Below are 15,513 nucleotides of genomic sequence, written 5' to 3'. Positions count from 1 at the left end.
TCTCTGCTTGTATTTATATATGTATATATGCTTTTATTCAAAATGTTTTTCCCATCCCCCATAATTTAACAAAATGTTTAGTACTCTGAAAACAAAATAAATGAAATAATCTATTACCTGATGGATAATGTACTGTATTCTTTCCAACAGTGAATCATATGAATAAACGATGCCTCTGTACATGTTGGGAGCAGTTCTGTCCTGCTCACCAATGCGTTTTGGGCTTTGGGTTTCATTTGGAACTGGCTGTTTCTAGCCCATCTGGTCTCCTTCTTCTTCTATGGTTGAATAAAAACAAGATGTGTCCTTTACACACTCGCCAACTGATTTTCTCTCCGTTTTTTCTATTAGTATCTGTGTATGTGTTTGCTCCATAACTATGACTGAGTACGTTCTCCTGATTCTACCTAACGTTCTCCTGATTCTACTCAGTGAGAGAGAGAGTGGTTGGGTAGCATATAAATATTGATTCAATTTGGACCTGTGATTTCTAAGGGACAACCAAACATATACAGTAGCTGTATGATATTCTATACTTTCAATTTAACCTGCCATCCCTCCTTTCCTCTGAATCCTGGGTTTATCTCTCTCTCTTTTTGATACTAAATCATGGCACCACTTGGTCACTCCTTGCTCAGGTGCATTGCCAGGTAGAGTAATGAGGTAACTCACATTGAATTGCTCCCAGGTTGGTTCAAGTTATTTCCACAGGAAACATTGTTGAATCTCTTTTCATTTCTAGCTTAGTGTTTCAAAACAACGATGCCAGACAGTCAGTGATCAGAGCAGCTCAGCTCCTCTCTTCTCTTCTCCCATCTCTCTTACCCCCCCCCATACACTCACATAAATCAACTATCACCCTTCCTCCCTCCCCCAGTGTCTCTTCACCCTACACGCCTCCCAGTGAGAGTGAGAGAGAGAGAGGGAGAGGGGGGAGTCCTGTTCTAGGCCATGGTCTCTTTGCCTGGCAGTCTGCGGTCGTTGAATGTGTGCATGTTGATGACGTCCTCTGTCTTGACCATGACGGGCGGCTGAGGCTTGTGTTTGAGGCGCCGCTGGCACTTGAGGGACACCCGCAATTCGTCCACTATGGCACTGCAGAAGGACCTCTGTAGGAGAGAGAAAGAGAGAGAGAGTCAGAAAGAGAAAGAGAGAGTCAGAAAGAGAAAGAGAGAGAGAAAACAGGGCTTTCAGAGAGAGCCTCATCTAGTTCCAAACAATTTGGCAGTAATAAGCTCAGCAGAGCAGAGCACTGCAGAGCTTCTACTTCCCCAGGGCAGGGTCTCTACAGCCCCCTCTCTGAGTGCTGCCATGGTGACACAGAGCAGGCAGGGGAGAGAGGAGCTGGCTCAGGATAGGGTGGGTGGGCTGGGGCTGGAGTTCTAGCTGGGGCTGGGGGAGTTGGTTGGAGGTTGCATGTCCATAGTCTTTTAGTGTAGTAGGTGGATAAAGGAGCGAGATGTAGGTGGGAATCAGGACAGGATTTGCACTGGAGGTTGGCAGGGCTTCCACTTGTATTGGGAGACAATAGATTTAACAAGATTTATCCACAGACTGTTATTGCAGTATCATAAGTATCTTACTACAGCCGTGCAGCTATTTGATCATGTACAGCAACACCTGGTTATGGTAGTTTGCATTAATAGCTTTAAGTTATTAAAATGTGTTGACATACTGCTAATTAAAACATGCCTGTAGCCCTGGCAACGATTCAGTTTCAAATCAACCACGAATGTGAAGTTTGGCTGGTGAGTGGAGGGGCTGGGATGAAGGAAGGGCTAGATGGTCTAGGGGGGTAATGCTTTGGGAAGGGAGGATTGAAGAGGGTTAGAAGGAAAGCTGTGCCGAGATGCTGGAGTCCATCTGGAGTCGCACACATTGCGAGCGAACGCACATACACACACGCAAGCGTGCAAACACACTCACACAAACACCACACACACACACACAGTGAGCATTCTAGGCTAGCTAAAGTGATTTCTCCATGGCAGATTTCCCCCATCCTTCTCTGCCAGGCAGCCCAGCCGGGGCCCAGGCCCATACAGCAGCATGACTTATTGATGCATATTACATCTCGTCTGACTCAAATCCCATGTAGCTGCATGGCCAATTAAGCTGCTGTCTCTTCTTCTTCCTTCTCCTTTTCTCAAAGCTACTCTGGCATTTGCAAATGGTGCACTGAACAACGCAGAGTGACTCAACTAAATCTGAGACTGCTATTCCTGGAGGTACTATTGGGGAAACAGATTCCAAGGGACTAATATGTTTTTCGAGTCTAGGTTAAATCCTTCACATAAAAACACAATTTCCATTTTGGAACGGCACTATGGTGATGTCTGGTACAGTACGTATGCCAAATAATTCAGAACCTCAACTGAGTTGATAGAGAACCGAGGGATGTCTACCTTACTAGCTGGAATGTGAAAGGGCTCAACCATCCTGTCAAGAGAAATAAGGCCTCTTCCCACCTCAAGCAATTGAAGACTGGGCTAGTCTACCAACAAGAACACAAGGATGAAGACAACAGTGAAGACGTTATGCTGCTAAGTCAGCCAGTGATTGAGTGTCATTCAGTTACTCCTGCCAATGCTTAACTAACAGGCTGCCTTCTCCTTAGTGCCTTTTTTTCTCATCTATGACCAGTAGGGTTATGACATTGTTATGAGTTGTCCTAATGAACAGGTATCTCACATGAACACATTCTATAGTTATGACTAGAGGACTCCCACACATGCAAATGTTTTAATGCGTTCTCTTTCCAGCATACCAACAATCATATCAATTCACCACCAATCAAAATTCTATGCATATTGAGTATATGGATTTGGGTGTATAAGCTGTGTACAAAGGTATGTACCTATCTGAGTGTATATGATATTACATGTTAGTATGTGTATGTGTGTATCATATTCATAAATCATATCTATATAATTTCATATTGTTTGTCTTCTTCTCGCAAAAAAAATGGAATTACTCCTAGAAGTCCTGCTGATTGACTGCAAGCCCTCCAGAAAACATGCTTTTCATGAGTATTGATTTTCTCTGGGAAAGAGATATTGAATTCCATGCTCTACCTAAGACACCTTTCCCCTCATGAAGCCTTGGGCTTAGTGGCCATCTAGTGCCAATAGAAAAGTTCCAAAAGTAAAACCCCACCCAACTGACTTTCCAGACAGGCCAAGAAAACCCTCCCTGACTCAGGGGACACATCTCCATCCTGGCCTCATGGCTGCTGGGCTCATAGTTGGATTGATGGTGGCTGTTTAGTGGTGGCCATTGAATTACAGAGGTTTTATGACCCCTTTTCCCCATCACCAGAGCCAATCCTGAGCTGAACAGGCTCAGGTCTCAGAGCACTTTGGGCTGGCTCAGAGGAAGACAGGAAGAAAACGTCCACTTAAGGAGGTGAGATGGAGAAATAATAAATCCAACACTTTTACTGCCTTAAAGCTTTTTTACTACCATTAATGGAAGAAGGCACTGGTGGGTATTTTGCAGGCTGCCCATGTACAGTACAGCCCAGTCAGTCTGTACCACCACGTACAAGGATAATAGACCCCCAGACCTTCTCCTCAGGTTTGGTATAAAGTGCTGAGATGGAAAGACACCATAGTAGCTCCCACTCCATCTCTCACTCCATGATAGCATGATAGAGAAATGGAGGGCAAGTAAGAGATGAATAGTCACTATTTTTGTGTGTATAGTCAATGGGTGTCTGTGCACACATCTGTCTGAGCAGGTGTGTGTGTGTGAGCGTGTGTGTACACATATAAGTACATGCGTACATTCCTGTGTGCGTGTGTGTGTGTGTGTGTGTGTGTGTGTGTGTGTGTGTGTGTGTGTGTGTGTGTGTGTGTGTGTGTGTGTGTGTGTGTGTGTGTGTGTGTGTGTGTGTGTGTGTGTGTGTGTGTGTGCGCACACAAAATCGGGGAGCTGGATGGTTCCTCACACACAGCTGGTGATCCCTGTCCCTGGAGAGCCAAGTTACTCTGCAGCACCCTCAGCAGTAGGCAGGATAAAAGGGAAGAGCAGGAGGAGGAGGAGGGGGAGGAGGAGAAATGGGAGGAAGATGAGGAGGAGATGAGGAGGAGCTGAAGGAGGAGGAGGGAGAGGTGGAGGATAATGAGAAGAAAGAAAAGGAAGAGGGGGATGAGAAAGAGGAAGAGGTGGAGAAGGAAGAGGGGGAAGAGAGGGAAGTGGACAACCATGGTGATCATGGTATTTTTCTGAAAGCCAGCCATGTTGTGACGATGGGAATGTGTGGACTTATGAGAGAAAGTCCTCATTGGGCAAACCGGAATGAAAAGCCTACTAAAACTTTAAATATTTCTCAATCTTTTATTAAAGTTAATAACAAGTGGAAAATATTAGACTGAAAACCTAATTATTCTTAATCACAATTTGAGTTAAGTTAATTAAAATAATTTCAAATAAACATACAATTAATGTCATTACAACATATATTTTTGGATTTGGCAAATAATATTAAGAAAGGTTGACATTATAAGGTGTATGACTCATAACATTAAATAAATGACTTGCTATTTTTATTTCTCTCTTTATCCTTTCTAATGTTACACAGAATACAGTAGCAGTTAGACACACCTACTCATTCCCTCATTCCCACGGTTTTCTTTATTTTTACTATTTTCTACATTGTAGAACAATAGTGACGACATCAAAACTGTTAAATAACACATATGGAATCATGTATTAACCCAAAAAAGTGTTAAACAAATCTAAATATATTTCATATTTGAGATTCTTCAAACTAGCCACCCTTTGCCTTGATGACAGCTTTGAACATTCTTGGCATTCTCCGAATTGACTGACCTTCCTGTCTTAAATTAAGGATGGAATGTTGTTTCCCTTTGCTTATTTGAGCGGTTCTTGTCATAATATGGACTTAGTCTTTTACCAAATAGAGCTATCTTCTATATACCACCTCTACCTTGTCACAACACAACTGATTGGCTCAAATGCATTAGGAAGGAAATAAATTCCACAAAATAAAACTTTTAACAAGGCACACCTGTTAATTGAAATGCATTCCAGGTGACTACCTCATGAAGCTGGTTGAGAGAATGCCAAGAGTGTGCAAAGCTGTCATCAAGGCCAAGGGTGGCTACTTTGAAGAATCTAAAATAGAAAAAATATTTTGGGGTTACTACATGATTTGATAGTTTTGATGTCCTCACTATTATTCTACAATATAGAAAATAGTAAATATAAAGAAAAGTTATTGAATGAGAAGATGTGTCCTAACTTCTGACCCGTACTTTAAAAAATGCAAATTGCAGGGTGTGCGCTATCAAGCATGACAAACCCAACAAAGAGATGCTTAGTAGAACATTTTCAAGTTGACACTTTCAGCATCGTGGTGAAAATACAACCCTGTACTGTCGACACATTCATGTAAAGGATCTTGTGCAATTAAATAAAATATCAGGTATTTTCAAAGGTGACTAATTATTGAATTGATATGGGAATACTTGGTACACTTGGTACTCTGCATATCGTGTCAAGGTTTAACAGTTAAAACAGTAGCAACGGGCCACACATACTAAAATACACTTTGTGATTGTGTGACACTCAAACCTCTTGGAAAATGTCTATTTGCTTTGGATGAGTAAAACATGTATTGCTTCTCAGATCATCTGACATAAAAAAAAAAGATTGATTATGAGAATTTATGAAAAGCAATATACACCTTTGTCGGTTATCAATTGGGTGTTAAAATATTGAGGTACACAACTTATATAATTGTAGCATATAGGCACAGGTAGTGTGAAAATAAAATGTTAAATGGACTGACATCTAACAACTAATCTTGAAACAGATATGTGATATGTGAGTGAGATATGCGAGTGAGATATGTGAGTGAGATATGTGAGTGAGATATGTGAGTGAGGTCTATTCTATTCTCTGTCTGTTCTATTCTCTGTCTGGATATATCTGTTTGACACGCTCCTCCACCTAGTTCTGAGCTGATAAGAGTGTGAAACGTATCTTCCTCAACTGCTGTGTCTGACACAAAGACACGCTGAAGAACACCAGGAAGAGATCATGATCAACATCAAACGATGTTGAGGTTTCTATTAAATCATCACTCTCCTTCTCTTTTCTCTGGCTCGGCTGACTATTACTCCCTACTCTACTCACTACCAACCTTCCTTCCTTATGGGTTTTTATTAGTCATATCGTTCTTTAGCATTCTTTAAATGACATCCTATTGATGGGGGACCTCCCCTCCCGTCTACCATGGCTGCTCTGTGGGTGTAGTGCTGTGCTGTGTGTGTGTGTGTGTGTGTGTGTGTGTGTGTGTGTGTGTGTGTGTGTGTGTGTGTGTGTGTGTGTGTGTGTGTGTGTGTGTGTGTGTGTGTGTGTGTGTGTGTGTGTGTGTGTGTTGTCGTTGACAGAAGGACTCTGTGAACATCACTTCATGACTAGATGCTGTGAATCATTGATATGGGGGCTTATGGCCAAGAAGCAGCAGCAGCATCACTGCATTGTGGGATCGATGGAGGGTGTCGAAGAAAGCTCTTAGTGCAGACCAGGCTCCTGTGGAGAGCTAAGTAGGGGTTGGCGTTTGAGATTTATGAGACTGTTGTTGGGTAAGAGAGCACTGTGTTAGAAAGGAAAGACAGGACGGACAGGACATGAAGGACAGGACAGGAATCCCAGGAAGGACAGAAAGGACCGGAGAGGAAGGACAGGTCAGGACAAGAAGGACAAGACAGGAAGGACATGGGATTAAGGGGAACATCAAAATGTTTACATGCTGTTGACAACGATGTGTTGTTGTAGCATTACACTTTCAATATGAGATTATTCAGTAGAGTAGTTAGTATGTTATAATATCTGAAAGCTTACATGTGTTTTCAAAACCAAGACTTTAGAGTTTGCAATTATAGCTTGATTCAGTTTGGCTTGTCTGTCCAAAAGTTTGTATCTGATAATAACAATTTGTTTTTTGGGAGAGGATTGCTGTGGCTGTGTGTGAAGGGTGACATGAAGACTGGTGACATGTACTTCAGCATTATGGATCATGCATTTGGGCCAACCTTCCAATCCCATCGTGTGAAACCCTGCACCTATAGTTTTAGGGCCGCCTTTCGAAAACATACACCCAACCATGCACCAATGGCAACTTTTCATTCAAACTTTGTGACCATTACATTGCTGCCAGTTCTTCCGACAGGAGACTTCCCAATCGGGAACTATCTGAAGTTAAAAAAGTACAATTTGTGCATTGTAAGGTAAATGTAGATGACTGGAGTCTCTGGAGTCTTTCTGGAGGTCATTTGAGCTGGTGGTTAAAGTCTACAGGTAGCTGCTTGGAGGGTCCGTGGTGACAGCAGAACTCCTCACGCTTCCTATCACCTTGGTGCCGTTGGGGCTAAGTGGATAAAGGCAAGAAAATGAACCCATACTTACTGTGTCTTAAAGAATATGCTGCATTACTGTATCTACATAAACAGTGTTTCAGGAGCTGACCTGAGTATTATGTAAAATTGTCCTTGTGATCTCAGTGTAACTAAGATGACTACCGTCTGTCTGTCCTTTTGTACATCATATGTACATTCAAATAAGTGTTAATACTGATCACGTGTAAATGTCCCCTCCACCCGTATCCAAACATCAAGTGCACTTTATTGAGTATGAGGTGAGGGATGGTTTAGTGCAAATACAAGGAGACTAAATGTCTCTACTTTTCATCATGTTGTGCCTTTTGTGTCAGAAATAAAAATATGTGATACAAATTGTATATTTTTTTAAACCACAAAATAAATGTAAGCTAGGCCAAAACACAAAACTAATAGAAAAGTAGGAAAATGTTCTCCTTGTCAAAGATCTCTGTATAATAAGATCCACACACAGGCACATTGTCATTGCAACCTGGCTATACGTGAAATGATGTTGCTTTACCTTTTCCAGCTGTGCGTTTTGTTTGGACTTATAGATGAACTCTCCGACTGCCACGAACACCGACAGGACGAGTCCAGCCGCCAGGACGATAAAGATGCCCCCGATGTTCTGGACCCCCAGAGCGCTGGCCTCCTTATTCTTCTCATCCTCCGGACAACCGTTCCCCCTCCACCACTTCTCCTTCATCATGTGCATCTTTCCTTCTTCCTGCAGCTGCAGGATCGCTATGGTGATCTTGTCTCTGTACGGAGAGCCTGAGGGACCAAAAAAGGCAGGTGAGGTTGAGATGGATAGTAATTACGAGGAAAGTGTGTGTGTGTGTGTGTGTAGTACCAACATCCAAACCAGTGTCCTGGCTGGTGCTGAATGCACTATATATTCTCCCATGCAGCTCCCACAGTGGTTTCACAAACAATACACTAATAAACACGAAGTACATTCCAGGGACCAGCAATTTAACTCCTTTTATCTGCTCCTTTTTTTCTCTAATTAAAACTGGTTGCCATGCTTAATTAGTGGTAATGTCTCTAGTGTGCATTGTTTTGTTTTGCTTAACAAATAAATGCGCTGCCGACATGTTGCTTTGAAGTGCCCCCTTCTGCCCCAGTGTGTGCGTGTGCGTGCACGTGTGTTCACGGCATCTCCTCAGTGCTGGGAATAATTCCTCAAACTCCCAGCAGCCTCCAAGCCTCCCCGCACCAGCCAGGTAAACAGGGCTGGCGTGTTCGTGTTCCCTGCTGGCCAGATCAAACCCCGTCACATGCAGAGGCTTCTGATTAGACCTGAAGGGTGAAACCAAGTGAAAACACTTGAAATCTCCCCGACCCCCTTTCATGTCATCGACTGGAGAGCTTTTCCTGTGGCTAGGGGCCCATATAATCAGGATGTTAATGCTGCTTGAAATATTTAAAACTCAATCACACTCCCTTATTATTATCTCATACACTTCAGAACTAGCCAGCTTTGTGTTGAGGAGAGGGGAAAACAACTCTTCAGAACTAGCCAGCTTTGTGTTGAGGAGAGGGGAAAACAACTCTTTAGAACTATAGCCAGCTTTGTGTTGAGGAGAGGGGAAAACAACTCTTCAGAACTAGCCAGCTTTGTGTTGAGGAGAGGGGAAAACAACTCTTCAGAACTAGCCAGCTTTGTGTTGAGGAGAGGGGAAAACAACTCTTCAGAACTAGCCAGCTTTGTGTTGAGGAGAGGGGAAAACAACTCTTTAGAACTATAGCCAGCTTTGTGTTGAGGAGAGGGGAAAACAACTCTTCAGAACTAGCCAGCTTTGTGTTGAGGAGAGGGGAAAACAACTCTTCAGAACTAGCCAGCTTTGTGTTGAGGAGAGGGGAAAACAACTCTTCAGAACTAGCCAGCTTTGTGTTGAGGAGAGGGGAAAACAACTCTTCAGAACTAGCCAGCTTTGTGTTGAGGAGAGGGGAAAACAACTCTTCAGAACTAGCCAGCTTTGTGTTGAGGAGAGGGGAAAACAACTCTTCAGAACTAGCCAGCTTTGTGTTGAGGAGAGGGGAAAACAACTCTTCAGAACTAGCCAGCTTTGTGTTGAGGAGAGGGGAAAACAACTCTTTAGAACTATAGCCAGCTTTGTGTTGAGGAGAGGGGAAAACAACTCTTCAGAACTAGCCAGCTTTGTGTTGAGGAGAGGGGAAAACAACTCTTCAGAACTAGCCAGCTTTGTGTTGAGGAGAGGGGAAAACAACTCTTCAGAACTAGCCAGCTTTGTGTTGAGGAGAGGGGAAAACAACTCTTCAGAACTAGCCAGCTTTGTGTTGAGGAGAGGGGAAAACAACTCTTCAGAACTAGCCAGCTTTGTGTTGAGGAGAGGGGAAAACAACTCTTTAGAACTATAGCCAGCTTGTGTTGAGGAGAGGGGAAAACAACTCTTCAGAACTAGCCAGCTTTGTGTTGAGGAGAGGGGAAAACAACTCTTCAGAACTAGCCAGCTTTGTGTTGAGGAGAGGGGAAAACAACTCTTTAGAACTATAGCCAGCTTTGTGTTGAGGAGAGGGGAAAACAACTCTTCAGAACTAGCCAGCTTTGTGTTGAGAGGGGAAAACAACTCTTCAGAACTAGCCAGCTTTGTGTTGAGGAGAGGGAAAACAACTCTTCAGAACTAGCCAGCTTTGTGTTGAGGAGAGGGAAAACAACTCTTCAGAACTAGCCAGCTTTGTGTTGAGGAGAGGGGAAAACAACTCTTTAGAACTATAGCCAGCTTTGTGTTGAGGAGAGGGGAAAACAACTCTTCAGAACTAGCCAGCTTTGTGTTGAGGAGAGGGAAAACAACTCTTCAGAACTAGCCAGCTTTGTGTTGAGGAGAGGGGAAAACAACTCTTCAGAACTAGCCAGCTTTGTGTTGAGGAGAGGGGAAAACAACTCTTTAGAACTATAGCCAGCTTTGTGTTGAGGAGAGGGGAAAACAACTCTTCAGAACTAGCCAGCTTTGTGTTGAGGAGAGGGGAAAACAACTCTTCAGAACTAGCCAGCTTTGTGTTGAGGAGAGGGGAAAACAACTCTTTAGAACTATAGCCAGCTTTGTGTTGAGGAGAGGGGAAAACAACTCTTCAGAACTAGCCAGCTTTGTGTTGAGGAGAGGGGAAAACAACTCTTCAGAACTAGCCAGCTTTGTGTTGAGGAGAGGGGAAAACAACTCTTCAGAACTAGCCAGCTTTGTGTTGAGGAGAGGGGAAAACAACTCTTTAGAACTATAGCCAGCTTGTGTTGAGGAGAGGGGAAAACAACTCTTCAGAACTAGCCAGCTTTGTGTTGAGGAGAGGGGAAAACAACTCTTCAGAACTAGCCAGCTTTGTGTTGAGGAGAGGGGAAAACAACTCTTTAGAACTATAGCCAGCTTGTGTTGAGGAGAGGGGAAAACAACTCTTCAGAACTAGCCAGCTTTGTGTTGAGGAGAGGGGAAAACAACTCTTCAGAACTAGCCAGCTTTGTGTTGAGGAGAGGGGAAAACAACTCTTTAGAACTATAGCCAGCTTGTGTTGAGGAGAGGGGAAAACAACTCTTCAGAACTAGCCAGCTTTGTGTTGAGGAGAGGGGAAAACAACTCTTCAGAACTAGCCAGCTTTGTGTTGAGGAGAGGGGAAAACAACTCTTCAGAACTAGCCAGCTTGGTGTTGAGGGGAAAACAACTCTTCAGAACTATAGCCAGCTTGGTGTTGAGGGGAAAACAACTCTTCAGAACTAGCCAGCTTGGTGTTGAGGAGAGGGGAAAACAACTCTTCAGAACTATAGCCAGCTTGGTGTTGAGGGGAAAACAACTCTTCAGAACTATAGCCAGCTTGGTGTTGAGGGGAAAACAACTCTTCAGAACTAGCCAGCTTGGTGTTGAGGAGAGGGGAAAACAACTCTTCAGAACTATAGCCAGCTTGGTGTTGAGGGGAAAACAACTCTTCAGAACTATAGCCAGCTTGGTGTTGAGGAGAGGGGAAAACAACTCTTTAAAACTATAGCCAGCTTGTGTTGAGGAGAGGGGAAAACAACTCTTCAGAACTATAGCCAGCTTGGTGTTGAGGAGAAGGGAAAACAACACTTCAGAACTATAGCCAGCTTGGTGTTGAGGGGAAAACAACTCTTTAGAACTATAGCCAGCTTGTGTTGAGGAGAGGGGAAAACAACTCTTCAGAACTAGCCAGCTTGGTGTTGAGGAGAGGGGAAAACAACTCTTCAGAACTATAGCCAGCTTGGTGTTGAAGGGAAAACAACTCTTCAGAACTATAGCCAGCTTGGTGTTGAGGAGAGGGGAAAACAACTCTTCAGAACTATAGCCAGCTTGGTGTTGAGGGGAAAACAACTCTTCAGAACTATAGCCAGCTTGGTGTTGAGGAGAGGGGAAAACAACTCTTCAGAACTATAGCTAGCTTGGTGTTGAGGAGAGGGGAAAACAACTCTTCAGAACTATAGCCAGCTTTGTGTTGAGGAGAGGGGAAAACAACTCTTCAGAACTAGCCAGCTTGGTGTTGAGGGGAAAACAACTCTTCAGAACTATAGCCAGCTTGGTGTTGAGGGGAAAACAACTCTTCAGAACTAGCCAGCTTGGTGTTGAGGAGAGGGAAAACAACTCTTCAGAACTATAGCCAGCTTGGTGTTGAGGGGAAAACAACTCTTCAGAACTATAGCCAGCTTGGTGTTGAGGGGAAAACAACTCTTCAGAACTAGCCAGCTTGGTGTTGAGGAGAGGGGAAAACAACTCTTCAGAACTATAGCCAGCTTGGTGTTGAGGGGAAAACAACTCTTCAGAACTATAGCCAGCTTGGTGTTGAGGAGAGGGGAAAACAACTCTTTAAAACTATAGCCAGCTTGTGTTGAGGAGAGGGGAAAACAACTCTTCAGAACTATAGCCAGCTTGGTGTTGAGGAGAGGGGAAAACAACACTTCAGAACTATAGCCAGCTTGGTGTTGAGGGGAAAACAACTCTTTAGAACTATAGCCAGCTTGTGTTGAGGAGAGGGGAAAACAACTCTTCAGAACTAGCCAGCTTGGTGTTGAGGAGAGGGGAAAACAACTCTTCAGAACTATAGCCAGCTTGGTGTTGAAGGGAAAACAACTCTTCAGAACTATAGCCAGCTTGGTGTTGAGGAGAGGGGAAAACAACTCTTCAGAACTATAGCCAGCTTGGTGTTGAGGGGAAAACAACTCTTCAGAACTATAGCCAGCTTGGTGTTGAGGAGAGGGGAAAACAACTCTTCAGAACTATAGCTAGCTTGGTGTTGAGGAGAGGGGAAAACAACTCTTCAGAACTATAGCCAGCTTTGTGTTGAGGAGAGGGAAAACAACTCTTCAGAACTAGCCAGCTTTGTGTTGAGGAGAGGGGAAAACAACTCTTCAGAACTAGCCAGCTTTGTGTTGAGGAGAGGGGAAAACAACTCTTTAGAACTATAGCCAGCTTGTGTTGAGGAGAGGGAAAACAACTCTTCAGAACTAGCCAGCTTTGTGTTGAGGAGAGGGGAAAACAACTCTTCAGAACTAGCCAGCTTTGTGTTGAGGAGAGGGGAAAACAACTCTTTAGAACTATAGCCAGCTTGTGTTGAGGAGAGGGGAAAACAACTCTTCAGAACTAGCCAGCTTTGTGTTGAGGAGAGGGGAAAACAACTCTTCAGAACTAGCCAGCTTTGTGTTGAGGAGAGGGGAAAACAACTCTTTAGAACTATAGCCAGCTTGTGTTGAGGAGAGGGGAAAACAACTCTTTAGAACTATAGCCAGCTTGTGTTGAGGAGAGGGGAAAACAACTCTTCAGAACTAGCCAGCTTTGTGTTGAGGAGAGGGGAAAACAACTCTTTAGAACTATAGCCAGCTTGTGTTGAGGAGAGGGGAAAACAACTCTTCAGAACTAGCCAGCTTTGTGTTGAGGAGAGGGGAAAACAACTCTTCAGAACTAGCCAGCTTTGTGTTGAGGAGAGGGGAAAACAACTCTTTAGAACTATAGCCAGCTTGTGTTGAGGAGAGGGGAAAACAACTCTTCAGAACTAGCCAGCTTTGTGTTGAGGAGAGGGGAAAACAACTCTTCAGAACTAGCCAGCTTTGTGTTGAGGAGAGGGGAAAACAACTCTTCAGAACTAGCCAGCTTGGTGTTGAGGGGAAAACAACTCTTCAGAACTATAGCCAGCTTGGTGTTGAGGAAAACAACTCTTCAGAACTAGCCAGCTTGGTGTTGAGGAGAGGGGAAAACAACTCTTCAGAACTATAGCCAGCTTGGTGTTGAGGGAAAACAACTCTTCAGAACTATAGCCAGCTTGGTGTTGAGGGGAAAACAACTCTTCAGAACTAGCCAGCTTGGTGTTGAGGAGAGGGGAAAACAACTCTTCAGAACTATAGCCAGCTTGGTGTTGAGGGGAAAACAACTCTTCAGAACTATAGCCAGCTTGGTGTTGAGGAGAGGGGAAAACAACTCTTTAAAACTATAGCCAGCTTGTGTTGAGGAGAGGGGAAAACAACTCTTCAGAACTATAGCCAGCTTGGTGTTGAGGAGAAGGGGAAAACAACACTTCAGAACTATAGCCAGCTTGGTGTTGAGGGGAAAACAACTCTTTAGAACTATAGCCAGCTTGTGTTGAGGAGAGGGGAAAACAACTCTTCAGAACTAGCCAGCTTGGTGTTGAGGAGAGGGGAAAACAACTCTTCAGAACTATAGCCAGCTTGGTGTTGAAGGGAAAACAACTCTTCAGAACTATAGCCAGCTTGGTGTTGAGGAGAGGGGAAAACAACTCTTCAGAACTATAGCCAGCTTGGTGTTGAGGGGAAAACAACTCTTCAGAACTATAGCCAGCTTGGTGTTGAGGAGAGGGGAAAACAACTCTTCAGAACTATAGCTAGCTTGGTGTTGAGGAGAGGGGAAAACAACTCTTCAGAACTATAGCCAGCTTTGTGTTGAGGAGAGGGGAAAACAACTCTTCAGAACTAGCCAGCTTGGTGTTGAGGGGAAAACAACTCTTCAGAACTATAGCCAGCTTGGTGTTGAGGGGAAAACAACTCTTCAGAACTAGCCAGCTTGGTGTTGAGGAGAGGGGAAAACAACTCTTCAGAACTATAGCCAGCTTGGTGTTGAGGGGAAAACAACTCTTCAGAACTATAGCCAGCTTGGTGTTGAGGGGAAAACAACTCTTCAGAACTAGCCAGCTTGGTGTTGAGGAGAGGGAAAACAACTCTTCAGAACTATAGCCAGCTTGGTGTTGAGGGGAAAACAACTCTTCAGAACTATAGCCAGCTTGGTGTTGAGGAGAGGGAAAACAACTCTTCAAACTATAGCCAGCTTGTGTTGAGGAGAGGGGAAAACAACTCTTCAGAACTATAGCCAGCTTGGTGTTGAGGAGAAGGGAAAACAACACTTCAGAACTATAGCCAGCTTGGTGTTGAGGGAAAACAACTCTTCAGAACTATAGCCAGCTTGTGTTGAGGAGAGGGGAAAACAACTCTTCAGAACTAGCCAGCTTGGTGTTGAGGAGAGGGAAAACAACTCTTCAGAACTATAGCCAGCTTGGTGTTGAAGGAAAACAACTCTTCAGAACTATAGCCAGCTTGGTGTTGAGGAGAGGGAAAACAACTCTTCAGAACTATAGCCAGCTTGGTGTTGAGGGAAAACAACTCTTCAGAACTATAGCCAGCTTGGTGTTGAGGAGAGGGGAAAACAACTCTTCAGAACTATAGCTAGCTTGGTGTTGAGGAGAGGGGAAAACAACTCTTCAGAACTATAGCCAGCTTTGTGTTGAGGAGAGGGGAAAACAACTCTTCAGAACTAGCCAGCTTTGTGTTGAGGAGAGGGGAAAACAACTCTTCAGAACTAGCCAGCTTTGTGTTGAGGAGAGGGGAAAACAACTCTTTAGAACTATAGCCAGCTTGTGTTGAGGAGAGGGGAAAACAACTCTTCAGAACTAGCCAGCTTTGTGTTGAGGAGAGGGGAAAACAACTCTTCAGAACTAGCCAGCTTTGTGTTGAGGAGAGGGGAAAACAACTCTTCAGAACTATAGCCAGCTTGTGTTGAGGAGAGGGGAAAACAACTCTTCAGAACTAGCCAGCTTTGTGTTGAGGAGAGGGGAAAACAACTCTTCAGAACTAGCCAGCTTT

At 43.9% G+C, this 15,513-nt stretch overlaps 1 protein-coding gene across 1 annotated transcript in view; it reads right to left on the bottom strand.

Moving 5' to 3' along the window:
* Positions 1-935: 935 nt before the first annotated feature.
* The window catches only part of LOC118367756 (glutamate receptor ionotropic, kainate 2-like), a 301,405-nt gene continuing 286,827 nt past the window's right edge, over positions 936-15,513 (bottom strand). The window contains exons 15-16 of the mRNA XM_052489092.1: positions 7,930-8,183; positions 936-1,109 (exon numbers count right to left, since the gene is read on the bottom strand). Coding sequence (XP_052345052.1) covers positions 945-1,109; positions 7,930-8,183 — 419 coding nt within the window. The 3' untranslated portion in view covers positions 936-944. The remainder of the gene's footprint in view (positions 1,110-7,929; positions 8,184-15,513) is intronic.

This window comes from Oncorhynchus keta, chromosome 31 (genome assembly GCF_023373465.1).
Source record: "Oncorhynchus keta strain PuntledgeMale-10-30-2019 chromosome 31, Oket_V2, whole genome shotgun sequence".
NCBI lineage: Eukaryota > Metazoa > Chordata > Actinopteri > Salmoniformes > Salmonidae > Oncorhynchus > Oncorhynchus keta.
Note: the sequence above shows the minus strand (reverse complement) of the source record. Positions and strands in the feature narration are given on the sequence as shown.